The following is a 17,289-nucleotide window of genomic DNA, read 5'->3' as shown; positions in this document are numbered from 1 at the left end:
CCAGTAGGCACATGAAAAAATGTTCAATATCATTATCAGAGAAATGCAAATCAAAACTGCAATCAAATATCACCTCTCACCAGTCAGAATAGCCATCATTGAGAAGTTCACAGACAATAAATACTGGAGAGGCTGCGGAGAATTGGGAACCCTCCTACACTGTGGTGGGAATGCAGTTTGGTGGAGCCATTGTGGAAAAATGTATAGAGGTTCATCAAAAGACAAAACCTTGACCTCCCAGATGACCCAGCAATCCCACTCCTGGGCATATATCCAGAAGGAACCCTAATTCAAAAAGACACCTACACCCCAATGTTCACAGCAGCACTATTTACAATAGCAAGACATGGAAACAACCGAAATGTCCACTGACAGATGGCTGGATAAAGAGGTTGTAGCATATTTGTCCTATAGACTACTATTCAGCCATAAAATAATAATAAAATAATGCCATTTGCAGCAACATCAATGGACATGGAGAATGTCATTCTAAGTGAAGTAAGCCAGAAAGAGAAACGAAAATACCACATGAGATTGCTGACATGTGGAATCTAAAAAAAAAAAAGAAAGAAACAAAAAAATAAACTTATCTACAGAACAAAAACAGACACAGAGTCACAGAAAACAAACTGTGGTTACCAGAGGGGGGAGGGTGTGGGAAGGAATAAATTGGGAGTTCAAGATTTGCAGTTACTGAGTATGTAAAGAATAAACAGCAAGTTTATACTGTATAGCACAGGAGAATATATTTAATATCTTATTGTAACTTATGTTTAAAAACAGTATGAAAATGAATGCAGGTATGTTCCTTTTTAACTGAAGTCTTGTGCTGTAGACAAGAAACTGACACAACATTATAAACTGACTAGACTTCAATGAAAATATTTTTAAATAGACTAAAACCAAAAAAAATGGAAAAGGATATTATCAAACAAAAAGAATAAAGTACTGATTCAGGCTACAATATGGATGAACCTTGAAATTTTATGCTAAAATAAGCCAGACACAGAAAGCCAAATAGTGCCCTATAAGGTGAACTGTATCTAAGCGTTTATTGTACTACTGTAAATTTTCCAGAGGTTTGAAATCTATCAATATCAAAATAAAATGTATTATGCATTAAAAATGCTTCCTCACAGGAGGGCTTCAATTATTAAATGCAGAAACGCATATAAAGCTCTTGGAAAAACAATTTGCACGTCCACACACAGTCACTGCTGTCACTGCCACTCAGAGGGTGGTGACAGCGCTGATGAGAGCTGCCTCCACTCGCTCCCCTGCAGAAAGGAGTGAAGGCCTGAGCTCTGACAGGCAGGGTGAGCGTGAACCTGAGTCATACACAGCCACGTTCCAGACTCTGCGTTACCCAACTTTCTTATACAAACTGCAACATGTAATGTAAACACGCTAGAGGGATGTATCTTACAACACAGGGAATACAGACAATGTTTTACAGTAACTATAAATGGAGCATCTATTGTACACCTGAAACTAATATCATATTTTAAATCAGCTATATTTTTATGAAAAATTAAAAAATATTTTTAAAATGCTATCACTTTAATATTCAATTCGGTTTTTAAGTTACTACTAAACAGCTCAGAATGTATAAAAGCATTTAATTGTGCTGTTTGCTTACATATTTATTTACATTCAGCCTCTTGCTAAAAGAGAATTTAAACAATTCTGTTAAACACAGCTTAACAACCATAACAACAAAAATGCAAAACCGAGAGTGAAGAGAAAATGGAGATTCAATACTTAAATGAAACCAGGGGGAGATAAACTCATAAAAATGGATTCCATGAAGTCAGGGCAAGTGTTAAAGGCCGACTACAAATTCAGCTGTAAGATTCTTGGCAGCTAAAGCAAAAAGAAAATGATGATGGGGCGGGTGGTAGAGCATGTGCTTAGCGTGCACGGGGTCCTGGGTTCAAGCCCCAGGGCCTCCACTAACAGATAAATACATCTAATTACCTCCCCCCCAAAAGAACCCCAAAGAAAAGATAAAGAGAAATTTCTTTCCCAAAAAACCCTGATATTAAATTTGGGTTAAATACTTAAAAAAAGATAAAAAGAAAAATAAAAAATATAAGTGACACTGTGAAGGAAAACCCCAGCTGGGCTAACAAGCTAAGTCACAAATCTAAGTGTGATAAGTGTCGGTTTACTGATCTAAGTTTTGCTGAGCTACCTGGTAAACCTGAAGTTTAGTGTCAGTTTAATGGGCTAATAAGCTAACACGTAAATCCAAGGACAACAATTGTCAGTAACGGGATCTGTTCCAAATTGATAAGCTTCAGTGTACTGATTCCTTGCTTTTTGTTGTTTGAGCCTTATTGGCTAATAGCCCCATACTTGTAATTAACCCTATAAAACCTCATGTGCACGTCTTGGAGGTGCTCAGAGCTTTGGAAATGAAGCCCCTCTGAGCGTGCCAGCTAAATAAATCTCAGTACTACAACCTTGTGAGTTATACTTGTTTCTTGGCTTGCCTGTTGTTTCTATAACAACACAAGCGATAAAGCCCTTGAGATAAATCTGCGGAGGTTGCTGTCAGGTCCCCATGTCTCACGTAGGAAAATCTGAAACATTTTTCTTACCATTCAGGGTCATCATAAGCCCACCTCACACCTCCCACCTTTAAATGCAGGAGCACAGGTAGGGCCCGACCTTTGCTGTCTCTGTGTCATCACAGTGAGACAGGATGGAAGGGGGAAGAGCACAGCCATTCAAGGAAGGCCACAGCAATTAACATCAAAATGTTAAAGGATTCAAACCCCAATAGGCCTTGAGGCTCAGGATGAAGAGATTTAACTTCTAGCAGATCTTGAGCTTCAGTAAACATCCATTGTAATAGTAACTTGGTGAATAACATGCCCCAGGCAACATGGCAGTCCCAATGCTAGCCACAAAAGGTCAAAGGGTGGGAAATGGCCAACTCCCTGGGAATCCTAGCCCCTTGCCCTAAGGCTGGTCCTTCTACTTATTAGCATATGAAACCACCAAGCCCAAGAAAACAAGCAACACAGCGCCACCTCGCGGTCACCACTCTCTCTCCCTCTTTGGGGAAGGCCCACAATGTGTGGAGTGTGTACCTACTTCTAATATGAGCATCAAACCCCCACACCTCGTGAAGTTTCTCTTGCCTATCTATGTATCTCTCTGAATAAATCTACCTTTACTCAACACTGGCTTGCTCTTGAATTCTTTACTGCATGAAGTTAAGGAACAAAATCTGGTGGGGCACATCCCAGGGGCTCAATGAAAGCCTGGGACACAGCCCTTCTCATGCCCAACGTTTTTTATTCTTGTATCAACAGGACTGGGCTGTGAAGGGAGGTCTGAGGCCACAGCTAAGGGACAGAAGCAGCCTCCAGGGCTCCAATTGGTGGGCAGTCTCTCCCCCAGCATGGGTCTTGGGGTCTGCCCGGTTCTCTGTGTTTCTCTGTTGTGCTGACTCCCCAGACATACAGCGTACTCCTAGGCTTGTCCCCACAAAACCCTTCTCTCCAAAATACAAGCACATCATGTCACAATCCTCTTGTTCAACAAGGAAATGTTCAGCCCACTTTTTTTCCTCCCCAATAAAGTACCCAACTGTCCTCGCTCCCATCACACCACTATTTTCTTTGTGAAAACTCTGCACTCGCCACACCCCATCCTGAACACAGGTGCCTTACTGGCTGTGATTGAGATGTTTCTTTCTTACACAGCAAGCGTCCTTTCACTTTCCCCTTGTTACCTTAAAAAAGCATTTCCTGAGTCACTCACCCCTCTGATTCTGAACTAACAAAGTGCTGAGTTTGCAGCCACTATATGCATACATCCCAGTTTTGGCTAGGTTTCCATCACAAGATCTTCATTAAGGAGCTGCATCAAGAAGTTTAAAGAGGCTATTCTTACATCTGAGTGGAGGAGCCTGCAAAAAGTTGAATGGCTTTGAAGAGAGAGTTAACCAGGGACAAAGAAGTTGCAGGTCCTAGTCAAAAGTGTCATGAGGCAAAATGTTCTCCCAAGACTCAGTGTGGCTTATGAACACGGAGTCGGCGGGGAGGAGGTGACAGGCAGTGAGTAGGGTGAGTGATACAGGTTACGCTCCCCCAGCTGGGGAAGAAAAGGTTTTTTCCAGTTTTCCAAACAATTTCTTACTACCTTTTTCTATTATTGTCACATACTATTTCCAACGAATTAAGCATATCAATGTCAGTCATTTGGGCCACTTGGGAGAAGCTACACGATGCCATTCACAGGGATGGGGCATGACAGCCACACCAGTCTAGATTGAAAGAACAGTCGGGGTATTTGCAAGGTAATCACGGGCATGCAGCAAACTCCCCAGCTTCAATGACCTCATCTCAATGCTGGGGCCAATAAAACTACCAAGCAAAGTGCGTGATGATTATGGCCAACATCTGTTTATTAGTTAAGTGCCCGAGAGAACTGTCGCTTAATGGGGAATGAGTACGATCAACGAGGCCCTGTCTACCTGGCCACACGCGCCCTGCCTTCCTGCCTTGGTGCAGCAGCAGAACTTGTTTAGCTGAGATGAACACCCCCAGAGCAGCCCAGACGGGAAAGCTTCCAGCTCTGCACGGCGAGACATGTTCCTTTCCTTCTCAGAGCTGATCACAATTTGCTGTCGTCTGTTTTTATGTTTATCCCTTTTGTAACTGTCTCTCCTTCGGAGTTTTTGCTCAAGCAGCACAGGGCCAGATGTGTCTTGCGGCCTGCCGGATATTCTGGGCAGGGAAACAGCCGACTCCATATCTGGCTCTGGTGCTGAACAGAGAGGGCAGAAGGCCCAGGGGCCCATGCTGAACCGAGGCCTCTGCACCCAAAATTATGGTCTGATTTTGGGCAAATTATACAGTCTTTTTACCATGAGATTCCTCACCTGTCCATGAAAATAACTGTCCATGGCACATAGAATTACAAGGATTATAGGAAATCACCAAATTCATAACCTAGCCAAGGGGCTGCAAGTGCATCCTCAACAGACAAATGCTGCCTTTACGGCTCTGACACATGCTAAGCGGGGCGGCCCCACACAGTGAACACTGCTAAGTGCCAGTGGGTTAAGTGCTTCATGTGTGCTATAATACTCTTTAGATCTTACAACAATCCCAGGGTGAAACGAATATTATGCCCATTTCACAGATTCACCAACAGGTTAAGAGATTTTGAATTCTATTCCAAGGCCCTATGGTGAAGAAATGGCAATTTAAACCGGAATCTGGGCCCAGGCCTTGGCTCCATCTCTCTCCAATCCACCTGACCACTTGCCTTTGAATTCCACCTCTCCAATACACAAGTTTCAGCCGGCCAGCTCTTAAATGCAATTTGTGCAGTTTGTCAATGTTGGTTAATTACCATAAACTGTTCTCAGAAACCACTACAGTAAAGAAAGGTGGACGTAAGGAATTCTGCATTGCGTTCTCCTGCAATGTGCAGGATCCCTTTCCTACACCTCCAAATCCAAGTGTATGCTTCCTCCCTGTTTATGTTTGCACACGGCTTATTAAAGCAGAAGGTACCTGCAGTAATTCCATCTCGGTTGCTTTCCAAGGTTGCAGATTATCCATAATCAGTCTGTGAACGAAAATACTACAATGTGAATGAGAATACTGCAACCATGACAGTAAACAAAGAATACTGAAACCAAGTCATTAAAGGCTGCCGCCACCCCCCAGCTAGGACAGGCCTGCAGCTCAGCTGCTACAGCAACTCACAATGGTGTCATCTGAGCAGACTCAGAATAAGAAAGGACAGGCTACTGGCCCGAGATAGCTAGGTGCTTGTCTAAAAAATGAATTCAGTGAGTCCAAATATTTGCTTCCTCTCACACATACAAAAGTACTAAATTCTTGAACTTGAGATACCTGGCTTTCTTTAGATAACAAGCAATCTTTTATTGTTCCAACAACCTGGTCTTTGTTGTAAAGCTCCTATATATCCTAGCTCTGCCTCAACCTCTTGGGAGCAGTCCCTCAGAGAGTTCTGACAGGCTGTCATCCTAGCTCGAGTCCTCCCACCAAATGAAACATAACTCTTAACTTTTAGGCTGCACATGTATTTCAGTCAACAGTTTTGGACACCATGAAGCACCACAGCAGATTTCTCTCCACCTGAACTCTCCAAGTAACCGGAGCCTTGGTACCAGCAGTGGCCCTTTGTGCCCATCCACCTCCTCGGGGAGTCCAGATGAATTTGGGTGAGTCTCTCTAGGTTCTCGGATCTCACATATTGGTTGATGATCCTAAGTTTTATCTGGTGGTGTATCCAGGTACGTGGCCCTCCAGTTGAAAGAAACTGAGGTGAATTACCCACCCAGTGGAGACATATTGAGTGGGGCCTGGTTGAAAGATAACAGGAAATATCCACCTTGAGGATATGTCCAAAGTGGGGCTGGTGGAAACATATGAGGAAAATACTCACCCAGTGGAGACATCCTGAGTGAGTCCAAGTTGAAAGACACTGGGTTCAGGACTGAGTGGTTAGGTAAGAGTCTGGTCTAATATTTTCCTCAATTTGGTTACCTCCATTGAATTTTTCAGGATAAAAGTAAAACTCTTATGAGGAAACTTTCAACTCCAAAATTCGGACCATCCTCCTGGCTGGTAACAGCTTTCTCGGGTGACAGAGAATCTTCCAGGAGTGGTAGACACAAAGACTTCATGACACAGAGTTGTCCCTGTGGGAAATCTTACTAGCAAATTTATTCTGAGAACCCGACCTTACAATGGGGAATAGAACTTTCAAAAAAAAAAAAAATAAAGAACAGAAAAGAAAAGAAAAAGAAATGACAGATTGCCAGTCTCCAACTATTACCCCAGCCAGGTTTATGTACATACAAAATTTACAACATTAATTGGGAATAAGAAAAAAAAAAAAACTCACTCTGAAAATAACTAACCAGGCCTGATAAAAACATTTTTTGGAATTCTGAACTTATAAAAACAAAATCCCCTTTAGGGGTAACTTGGATTTCTCTTCCTGTGTCCTTGAAATGTAAATGTTTTATCTTTCTCTGGGTGTTTTAAGTGTGTGTATGTATGTATATGTATGTTTAGTTTATTTTTTAAAGGAAACCTTGGACTCCACCATACAAAAGTTTCAAGTATTGTGTACATATGGTGGCCACGCAAATAAATTGGGATTCTAAGCAATTCTTTGATTGTACCAATTTTCAGATATTTTGCCAACTTAAACTTTGCTGCATCAGCCTGGACCACAAAGGCTTTTAGCTTTTGGAGAGTAAACCTTTGAATTTTATTTAGGCAACACCCCGACTCTCATGTGGAAGGGCCTCTTCATCTTATTGGTTTAAAATCACTATATATATATTATATTTGTATATAAATTGACGGCCATATGATGGATTTTTTAATTTGGAAAAACTTTTTAATTGGTGAAAGTTTAAAGAGATCTCATTATAAACAGTTTTTTTATGGTTTCTATTAAAATCAAGTTTAAATGTAGAAAAATATATCTAATGGTTAACCTAAGAACTTAGTTAAAAAAATAAAACTGGTTTGAAAAGCTACGTTTGTGTTTTCCTTTCTGATAAATGTTTCTAGATATGCTAATAAAAACTTAGAATAATTAATGTTAATTAGGTTGAATAACTGGAAAAATGATTGTAAAAATGTCAAAAAAAAATAAGTGGCTTATCCCAAAAGGATAAATATTTTTATATGGTTATTTTGAATCAAATAAATAAAATGGACATTTTTGGATTTACATACAGGGTTTTGATACTACACAACGTAAAGTTAAAAAAAAAAAGGGCCAAAGAGTTCACCTACTCCCCCCCAAGATTAAAGTTCAAACAAGCCCATTTTACTTACCACAGTTTGTAATATATGTATATATAGACTGAAATACTTGATCAATAATTGGGATAACAGACCAATTAATGAAATTAAAAACTGAGAAGTGCCTAAGCTCTTTGGCTGAATCTTGGGCATCCTAGAGACTTCTATAAAATTATATACAATGCACACACACACAAAAAAAGGTTTCTGGCACTCCTTCTAGAAATAAGAATTATTGATTAAACTTAATAAATATAAAAATTAAAGGTATAAGATTTAATAAAATTGAGATAAAAGTTTGTGAAATTGGTATATTTAAATGGTCTTTATACAAAACTTTTGCTTGTGTTGTGGGATACATATGTTTAAGAGGAAAAACACTTCCCCTTCTTGGTATTATAAGGCTAGGCACATATCTGTCCCTCTGAAAATATTAATTGAACAAATTAAAATAAACCAATATAGTTACATAAGCCGTCCAATATAATGTAAAACTAAAAACTAATTTGAGTGGCTAATAAAAAAATACAGGTTTACCCTGGGTTTAACTTATAACACAAGGAAAAGAGATCTTACTAAATGCCTTATGCAAGTTTTGGAAGACATATTTAAGTAAGCCTTAAAGTTTTAAAACATGGAATTCTTTGTATACAGCTCTTCTCACTGATACAAAAATGCCATTTAAGGAGATAAAATACGGCCTGGGTGAGAGAGCAGTTCTCTGGGGACCTGGAAGACAGTGTCTTTGTCTTGCACATCAGAAATATAAATACAACAAACAGTGACCTAGGACTGAGTCTAATTAGCTCAACGAAATAAACCTTAAGGCCAAGAAATTTTTGGCATATTAGAACTCAGAACTCTGAAGGGTCCTTCAGACATTGTGAAGAAATTTTAACTGTCTGTTTCATAAATAGTAAGCCTTAATGATTTGAGCAAGCAAATTCAGCTTACTCCAACTATTATTATACCTATCTTATAAGTAAGTTTTAAAGTGAAGCTATGAGATCTCTAGCTTTTTTCTGATTATAAGCCTGTGTACACATTATAGAAGTGAGATATTTCTACTGCTAAAGAAAAAAAATTCAGTCATAGAGCTCTGCTTAATTGATGTAAAAATATAAGAGCTTAAACATTAAGTATTTTTAAAATAACAACTGAACAAATTGACTTTCAGCGTCATGTGAAATGGAAAATATTCAATATTAAGATAATATTTGATATTGTTTAGTTTAAGTATGTTCTAATTAATATAGACATCTTTAAAGTCATCAATATTATGTATAATACCTTTACTGTACCTAGGTTTAATGAAAGTCAAATAAGATCCTGTTATATCTGTTGCAGATTTGTCAAAAAAAAATAAAAGTAATGTGCTGTGGTAAAATTTTAAGTAAATTAAATGCAAATGAGATGAGAGCTTTGGGTAAATATTTAAAATATATTTTTAAAATGTATGTTTAAGATAATCTCTAAGTGTTTGGTATCTTTAAATTCTAGTGTTCTGCTAAATTAAGTTAAATGACAAGATTTTATTAAATAGCTATGCCATTTTCAGATAAAATAACATTGAAATACGAATTACTTAACATTTAACTTCCTCTTACAGTGAAACTAAAGGTATATAGAAATATTAATAAATGGTTGGTGCCACACTGAAATAGTCTCTATTAGTAAGGGAATGATCTCAGTATCCTAGGAAAGTAATATAAATGCGTAAAGGAAGATGTAAGAATGGAATAATACTTTGTTAATGAAAAATAGTGACTTTCTCCTGAAGCTGGTTACCTCTGAATGGAAGACAAAATAAGGGACACACTAATATAAGTATAGAAAGCTGTGGAAGGCTTGTGGAAAAGGAACCCTGAGGAAAGTTTTGTACGTGGTCAGAATTGGCTAAGTTTAGAATTAAATTGGGCAACGTAAATGAATCTTAGAAGTTAGCTGGAACAAGATTAGATTTGGTTTTCTCTCTGGTAAGAGGAAAAATTTTTCTTAAAATATTAATCCACCTTCAGTAACAGATTGTAAAACTTCTTATACCACTTAGCTGATCTGTTCTGCCTTTACATTTGACATATTTTCTTGTTAATGAATTAGTACTACTTTACAGTGATCTATATGTTTATCTGATCAAGTGTTCTGAAATCTTTCAAAAAGCTCCCCAAATATAAAATTCTAATTAATTAAATAAAAATTAATTTAATTAATTAAAATTCTTTTAATCTCCAGTTAAGTTTGGGATGCTACAGAAGGCCCCTGAAACATCCCAAAGAGAGATTTTTAACTATAAAGTTTCATTTGGCATTTTAAATAACATGGAATTGTCAAATGAATCATAAAACTTCTAAGGTTATATTGAATGAGACAATATTATTAATATAGATATTGTAGAAATTATATGGACTCCCTAAAATTCTGGTATATCTGAAATGTTACCAGTGATAATTATGGGTATAGTGAACAGATTTCTTTATTGATTATAGTGTAACGGTGTTTAACCATGCTTTTAAATCTTTTGTCATTTATAGACAGTTAATTGTTTTCTTCTGATGGTTTTGCAAAATGCTTTCTCTTCAAGGAGATTTACTGATTCCTAATAAATTTCACACTATAGCACTGAACTAAACTGGGTAAGACATTTTAAAGTTCTAATGAAAACTCTCATTAAAAGAATTAGTTACATGGGACTGATTAACCTGCTGAATATGGTTATAATTTTTGATATTGTTTGAAATACTACTGGCTTTTAACCTGTTTCCCAGACGTAAAGAATCTCTTCTCCTTAAGCTAGTTATGGTTCACAGCAATTTGATAAATTATACCTATGTAATCACACTTGGAACACTTATCTTTTCTCTCTATCTGATCCCTCAAGAGACTAAAAACACTTAGGTCCCCAGTGGCTCTATCAAACAAATTAGGGAGATCATCTCCTAACAGATATAGGAGTATAAAGATATTTTAAGGATTTTAAAGAGAAAAGAATTTACCTAAATCTGTAAGGCAGAAACCCATGAAAAGCCTTGACGTGTCTTTCTTGGCCTTAGCAAACCTTAACATTCTACCCTGAGACTCCGTATTAAAACTTCCAACACAGCCAATTTAAAAAAGCCTATATGATCAAATAATCAGACTTAACTTGTAAAAAATTAATCTTGATTTGGCTATATTTGAGAAAACTGAGGGTAACTTAAGAGAGAAAATAAATTATATTTTAGTGGATATTAAATTCTAGTTTTGTTAATTGAGGTCCATATTTACTAAGACACTTCCCAGATCATTCCTTGCTGTTATGTCACATTACTGTACGGTTTAATTGAATTATGAAAAGGATACTCTAGGTTTGTTTCTGAAGCTCAGAAATCTATCCTTGGGTAAAGTTCCAATGCCCCATGACCTGCAGCCAGGGGATTATACATACTGCAACAGGCATGACTTAAAGAACTGTCTCCAACCTGAATGGAAGGACCCTTTTTCAGGTACTCTTTACCAGACCATACACACCAAAGCTGAAGGAAACGGAGTCTCGGATTCATTTCCTATCTGAAACATCCCCTGCAGTGCACTGGCCTATCGAGTGCTGCTCACCTTAAAACAATGCCCAAATGGAGAAAAAGCTACCAGACCAGGATGAGAAGAAGACGACATCTGAGCTAGACAGCTGACCCAAGACACCGGACCAGGACTGTATACCAATTACTTTGATAATTTCTCCAACCTTTGATTATGATCTACTCCACTTGTTAAGTTTATGATAAATTACCTATGTCTAGTACTTCTGTGTTACCTTGGTGGGTTTCCCTACTCCAAGGCTCTAATTAGATAGCCCTCAGAAACGTTATTCTAAAATGAATTTATAGTTCTGTTTAGGCCACTGTTGATATTACAAGGTGGGAGATTTCAACTGGCCAATTAATACCTGCTCTGACCCTGACCATAAATATGAACTTTCTCATAGGATCAAACTCAGAAACACAAGCAAAATTTTAACCCAAAAATACAACTTCTCGACTATTAAATTCTTACTCGTGACTTTATTAACGTTACTAGCTGTATTACTTATATCCTGTCTATTTTATAAAATTGTTGTCTGTTACATTTCCCAATGTGTAACTAGGCCCACAAGATTGATGATGGCTAAACATCTTGAAGAAACAGATAAAATTTATAACCCTGAATAAAATAAACATAATAGTGTGATTCTAGGTATGGGAATGAGCAAAGATGGGTAAACACTTTCTGTATCATAATAGACTAGTAAGACAGGTGATCCAGAGAACTTTTAGTATCAACAGGGCCTGACAAAAAAAACCTTACACCTTGAATGGCAACTTAGAAGATTCTTCACCTGAACTAGGAATGAGCCATCCTAGCACCGTGGGACAAAATTGGTCATGAAATGTCTCTCAAAATATTGGTCAAATTTAGGACCAAGTGGGAGCACTGTGAATGAAAATACTACAATGTGCATGAAAATACTGCAACCATGACAGTAAACAAAGAATGCTGAATCCGAGTCATCAGCGGCTGCTGCCAACCCCCAGCGAGTACATGCCTACAGCCCGGCCTCTCAGCCACTCACAGTGGTGCCCTCTGAGCAGACTCAGAGTAAGAAAGGACAGGATACTGGCCCTAGATAGCCAGGGGCTTGCCAAAGGAATGAATTCAATGACCCAAATGTTTGCTTCCCACCATACATAGAAAACCACTAAATACTTGAACTTGAGATATCTGGTTTTCTTTAGATAACAAGCAATATTTTATTGTTCCAATTACCTGGTCTTTGTTGTAAGCTTCTATATATCCTAGCTCCTCCCCTACCTCTTGGGAGCAGTCCCTCAGAGTGATCTGAGAGGCTGTCATCCCGGCTCGAGTCCTCCAGCCAAATAAAACAAAGCCCTTAACATATAGGCTGAACGTTTATTTCAATGACGTTCCAGAATAGACACAACTCATCAATTCTGTAATGGAACACACTGAATCAGGAACCAAAGCGTGTTTTAGTCCGGAAAATCTCCGGGTTCCTATTTCTTCCTGTCATTATACAATCCCTCTAGAACTCATTAATTTGCTGTCTGCTCCTCTGGCAACAAAACTCGTAGAAGACTCAACTCAGCAGAGCGCCCTGCTGGGGAGAACACCCCGCAGAAGCACTGCAGGCTGCCTGCCCTCCTGCACGCTCTGCTGACCCTTGGTGTCCTCCGTGGAGACCAGGCCAACAGAGTTGTTCCTAACAGCTACAAATTCGCACACGTTAAATAAATCATTTTATTTTATATGGTATTTTACGTATATACACATCTCTGAAAACAGCTTTGCAGAAGCTCAAATCTTCAACATCAATCCCCAAAGGCAAATCCGGTCCCCAAGGGGAAACAAGACTTAAGACGACGCTAAGGCCTCCAAAGTCCTCTCAAGGACCGTCAACCAAACTGCCTGCAGGTCTGCAGCTGCAGGCTGTTACATGTCTGATTTTAAAGCAACCCCTTCCTGCCCTCGGGTATTACAGTGTCCCTCTATGCCCTCCCGTCTCAGGGTAAAAGCAGCCGTTGCAGAACCTTGCAGGGAAGCACTGACAGGAGTCGACAAAGAGGATCAGAGCTAAGCTAATACTTCTGATGACACGACCTTGTCACTGTGTCACTTTACAGATGAAGATATATATAGAGAGAGGTGGGGTGATATTGCTCAACGTCACACAGCTAATAAGTGGCAAAGTCTATAACTCTGCTCTTCCCTTCGGCGTGACGCCCCAGCTGGGACGCCCACAGGGTTGTCTCATGCCTGCCTGAACAATCCTCTCCTGTCACTCATAACCCACCACAGGGTCTGACCCTAGCCTGCCTTTTCAGCATCTATTCCCTCCAGTCTCTCAGGAACAAGGCCGTTTGGGCCACTGTATGACTTCCGGCTCCCGGAAACATCAGTGCTCATGCTGGTCTTGCCTGTGCATCCGGCCCGCTGCTCAGAGGCTCTTCCTCCCCTGCAGGAGTACGTTTCCACTCTCCGCAGGGACACCTCCTCAGGGGAGCCCTCTTCTCGCTCTCAGCACGGCAGGGCCACATCCCGAGCTGCCCCATTAGGACAGTGTGCGCCCAGGTCTGTTAATCAGACCAGCAGCATCAGAGCTAGGGATTATGCCCGGGCTACCCTGCAAAACTACTGCCCGCCACACAGCCCCCAGCCAGCAGGTCACCTGGAAGTCACAGCAAGTGCCCCACCCAATCCAGAAGCCTCTTCATTTGCCAGCATCGCTGATGACTGGTTTCCAAACTTTGGTCAGTTTCGCACAAAACAGCACCTTCAACTGTGAAGCAGAGGGTTTCGCTTCTGCTCCCCATCCTTACTGGTAATGTCAAGGAAAACAAAGAGGCCTTTTCTCAACACTTTTATAATGACACCCTCCCACCCACAATACTCATATGCTCAAGAGCTTTGGATCCACGTGATTTTCTTTCCCTTATGATAAGCGGCTCAAAACACTGCGGGATTCCTTCTATTTAGAGGGTATTTGTACTCAGTTTATCGGCTTTAATCTGTTTTTGTCTCTCTTCAATATCCCTAGCAGTTGCCACCTCTTACTCCCTTCAGCAGCCTCCCTCCCAACATCTACTCTAGGAAATCAGCTGTGATGAGGGGCCCTGGGGCAGTCACAGATGATGCAACTAAGGCAAAGAGAGGGTCCATAATTTGCCCGAGAAGATCAGCTTCAACCCCCAACAATGTGTGTCACGTCCCTGTGTTTAACTCTTATGCTAAGCAAGATAACTTTTTGTAGATTATGGTTATAAACAGATGAGGTATAAAAATACATACAAGGACACACATCTACTCTAAGATGCTCACTAACTCCACTATTTTGTTTCTACTTATTTCTATTAAAAAATATTAAGAACCTCTGCAGTCAGTATAGCAAAATGTTACTGGGCTTTAAATCCAGAATATAGAGGTGTTAAATGTGTCATTACTCATACTTATTTGTATGTTCACAATACAAAATTATTTGAAAGTCCCTCTCACCTCCCCCTACTCACTACTGGCTCTCACCTGAGCTCCCAGACCACACATCTAACAACCTTTCACTTTACCCACAGCTGAACTCATCAGTTTTCCGCAGAACTCCCTCTGCAGCTTTCCCTCCTCAGAGCACAGAAGGACCATCATTTACCTCATTAATCCACCCAGAAACCTGGGCCTTACTCCATCCTGCATTCACAGCCAGCCTTCATCCTTTCCTTTTTACCATCTAAACATGCCTTCAATATGTTCGCTTTTAAACACTGACCGTCCCACCGCTCAAGTGGAAGCCACCAACACTGCCCACCTGGACTCACGAGTCTCCTAAGTGGCCCCACAGCCGCTCTCCCCTACTTGAGACAAATGGGACTGTGCCACTCCCGCGCTCTTTGGACTCTTTTCAGACCCACTCTTCTTAGAAGAAACTCCAAGTTCTTCACCAGGTGAAAGTCTTTGCCATGAAATTGTCACCTCAGGGAGGGCAGGACCCGCCCTCTCCCCTCGGCCCCGCCCTCTGGCAGAGCATCAGCTTGGGAGGACCTGCTGAGCTACACCAACCTGTATTCTAAACCTGGTCTGAGTTCTTAGCAAACTGCTTCACTTATCCATACAATTCCAAGGTAAATTAGAAAGATTTTAGATGTTGAGCTAGACTATTGATTTTGGGATTTTGCACTAGCAACCTGCAAGGACATGTTCTAAAGATTCTGTCTTCTTAAAACCACACCCAGGTTAAAGGAGTATTTGTGGAATGTCTTCGGAGGAAAAGGGACTGTACTTTTACAGGCTTTATGTTTTATAACATGAACAACCCGGACAGGGTCACAAATGGAACCGCCTCACAAGTGACAGAAGACAGGTGAGAGGCACAAAGCAACAGGTTGCAAAGATGGTAAGAGTAAACATGATTCTCCAACCCCCCCAAAAAATTTTTGAAACAACCAAAAATTCTGAATTTTAAAAGTAAAAGAGTATCATATAGAGAAATGAAATAAATAATGCTCTTCATCAGGGTTTCAAGATCTCACTCCAGAGATTTTAGCAGGCCATACTGAATCCTAGCACAGAAAAATCAAATGGACTTGTAGTGAGAAAGTTCCAGGAAAACTGCAGTAATTCCTCCACTTGTGTAAGGACATACACTCACCTGCTGAAGGTGAATGTAAACCGCATTCTGGATAAATTCGAAAGCTTCCAGGCTCCGCTTCTGGATGCCAAGGACATGGACAGCTTGGAAGCATGCTTCTAACTCAGTCACCGGCATTTTTACACTGCAGGGGAAACGGAGGCACCCAGTCAAGAGCAGAGATGTTCCTGTCGTGTCTCACAGGCCGTGCCTCGGGGATTCAGTGCCCTGCAGCAGCCCGGCCCCAGGCAAGGACCAGCAGCGTTTTCCACCCAAGCAGGAGGGGCACTGTGCTTGAGAAAGCCCATCTCCGATGGGGGCAAGAGGGGCTGGTGGGGTTCAGTGAACCTATAAATGCCCACAGAAATATGCCTGCATTCATTCAAGTGATGCAAACAACTGTAGCAGGCTATTTAACAAAATTTCAATTGTCAGTGGAAATTTTGCCATTCCTTTCCGCTTGTCCCCTGCACTCTGAGACAGGCTTAGGCTCTCTTACACCTGCAGCTCTGTGCAATAGTTGTGAAGTCATTTTACTTTACAGATACCACGGTTCTGCCCAGGGTGATATCCAGCCCAGAGAGGTGGCCCAGGCCAATTTAAAGCTATGTGGCTTGCGTGCAGGGACAATTACAGGAGCTGGTTCCGGAGCCAGGCCCCTCCCCACCTCTGCTCCCCTCTCTCCCGAGGCCCCGCTGCCAAGCACTCAGGCTCCGTGATCTTAAGTCCTACTCTTCTACTCTACTCCAAACCCTTTTCCTTTTCTTTTTTTTCCCTAATTATTCCCAGCTGGAGTGATTTTTCAATCTCAATATCTGAAAAAATTCCTGCAGCCGAAAAAGAGGTCTCCAGAGGTCAATGCCCATATGCTGGTTCCTGAAGAGAGCCCCTGGCTACGGGGACCCTCACCAACACTCACGGGGCATCAGAGATGTTGCAGGGTCGGCCACCCCCTACAAGAGTTTGCTGTCACCCCAATGCCTGCACAGCATCCCTGCTCACAAAATATAGTTGGTACACTTATCGGTTATTAAGAAGCAAAAATACAAAATTGCTCATATTTCTTACTAATATTATCTATGAAGCTGGAAACGGAATTGTAATAAAATGTAACAGTTTTTACCCTATGTTAAATCTGTTCCTTTGAGTTTAAACCTGTGCCCTGTTTCCTAGGCTCAGACTTGGTAGCTCTGCACCATTTGAAAAAGAAAGTTGCCTTTAGCCTGAAATCTGCAGGAAAGCCTATTCTCCTGGCCCTGATCTTTAAAAATGTTAGCTCATCTGCACTTCTGTAGAGATGGCAAGTTGCATAATAGAGAATAGCCT

General features: G+C 40.6%; 1 protein-coding gene across 1 annotated transcript in view; it reads right to left on the bottom strand.

Annotated features, from left to right (window-relative positions):
- Positions 1 to 17,289, bottom strand: part of LOC140698889 (uncharacterized) — a 142,472-nt gene that overhangs the window by 89,802 nt on the left and 35,381 nt on the right. The window contains exon 9 of the mRNA XM_072970748.1: positions 15,985 to 16,108. Coding sequence (XP_072826849.1) covers positions 15,985 to 16,061 — 77 coding nt within the window. The 5' untranslated portion in view covers positions 16,062 to 16,108. The remainder of the gene's footprint in view (positions 1 to 15,984; positions 16,109 to 17,289) is intronic.

Source organism: Vicugna pacos, chromosome 10 (genome assembly GCF_048564905.1).
Source record: "Vicugna pacos chromosome 10, VicPac4, whole genome shotgun sequence".
NCBI classification, from domain to species: domain Eukaryota; kingdom Metazoa; phylum Chordata; class Mammalia; order Artiodactyla; family Camelidae; genus Vicugna; species Vicugna pacos.
The sequence above is the reverse complement of the archived record's forward strand: the minus strand, read 5'-3'. Positions and strand labels throughout refer to the sequence as shown.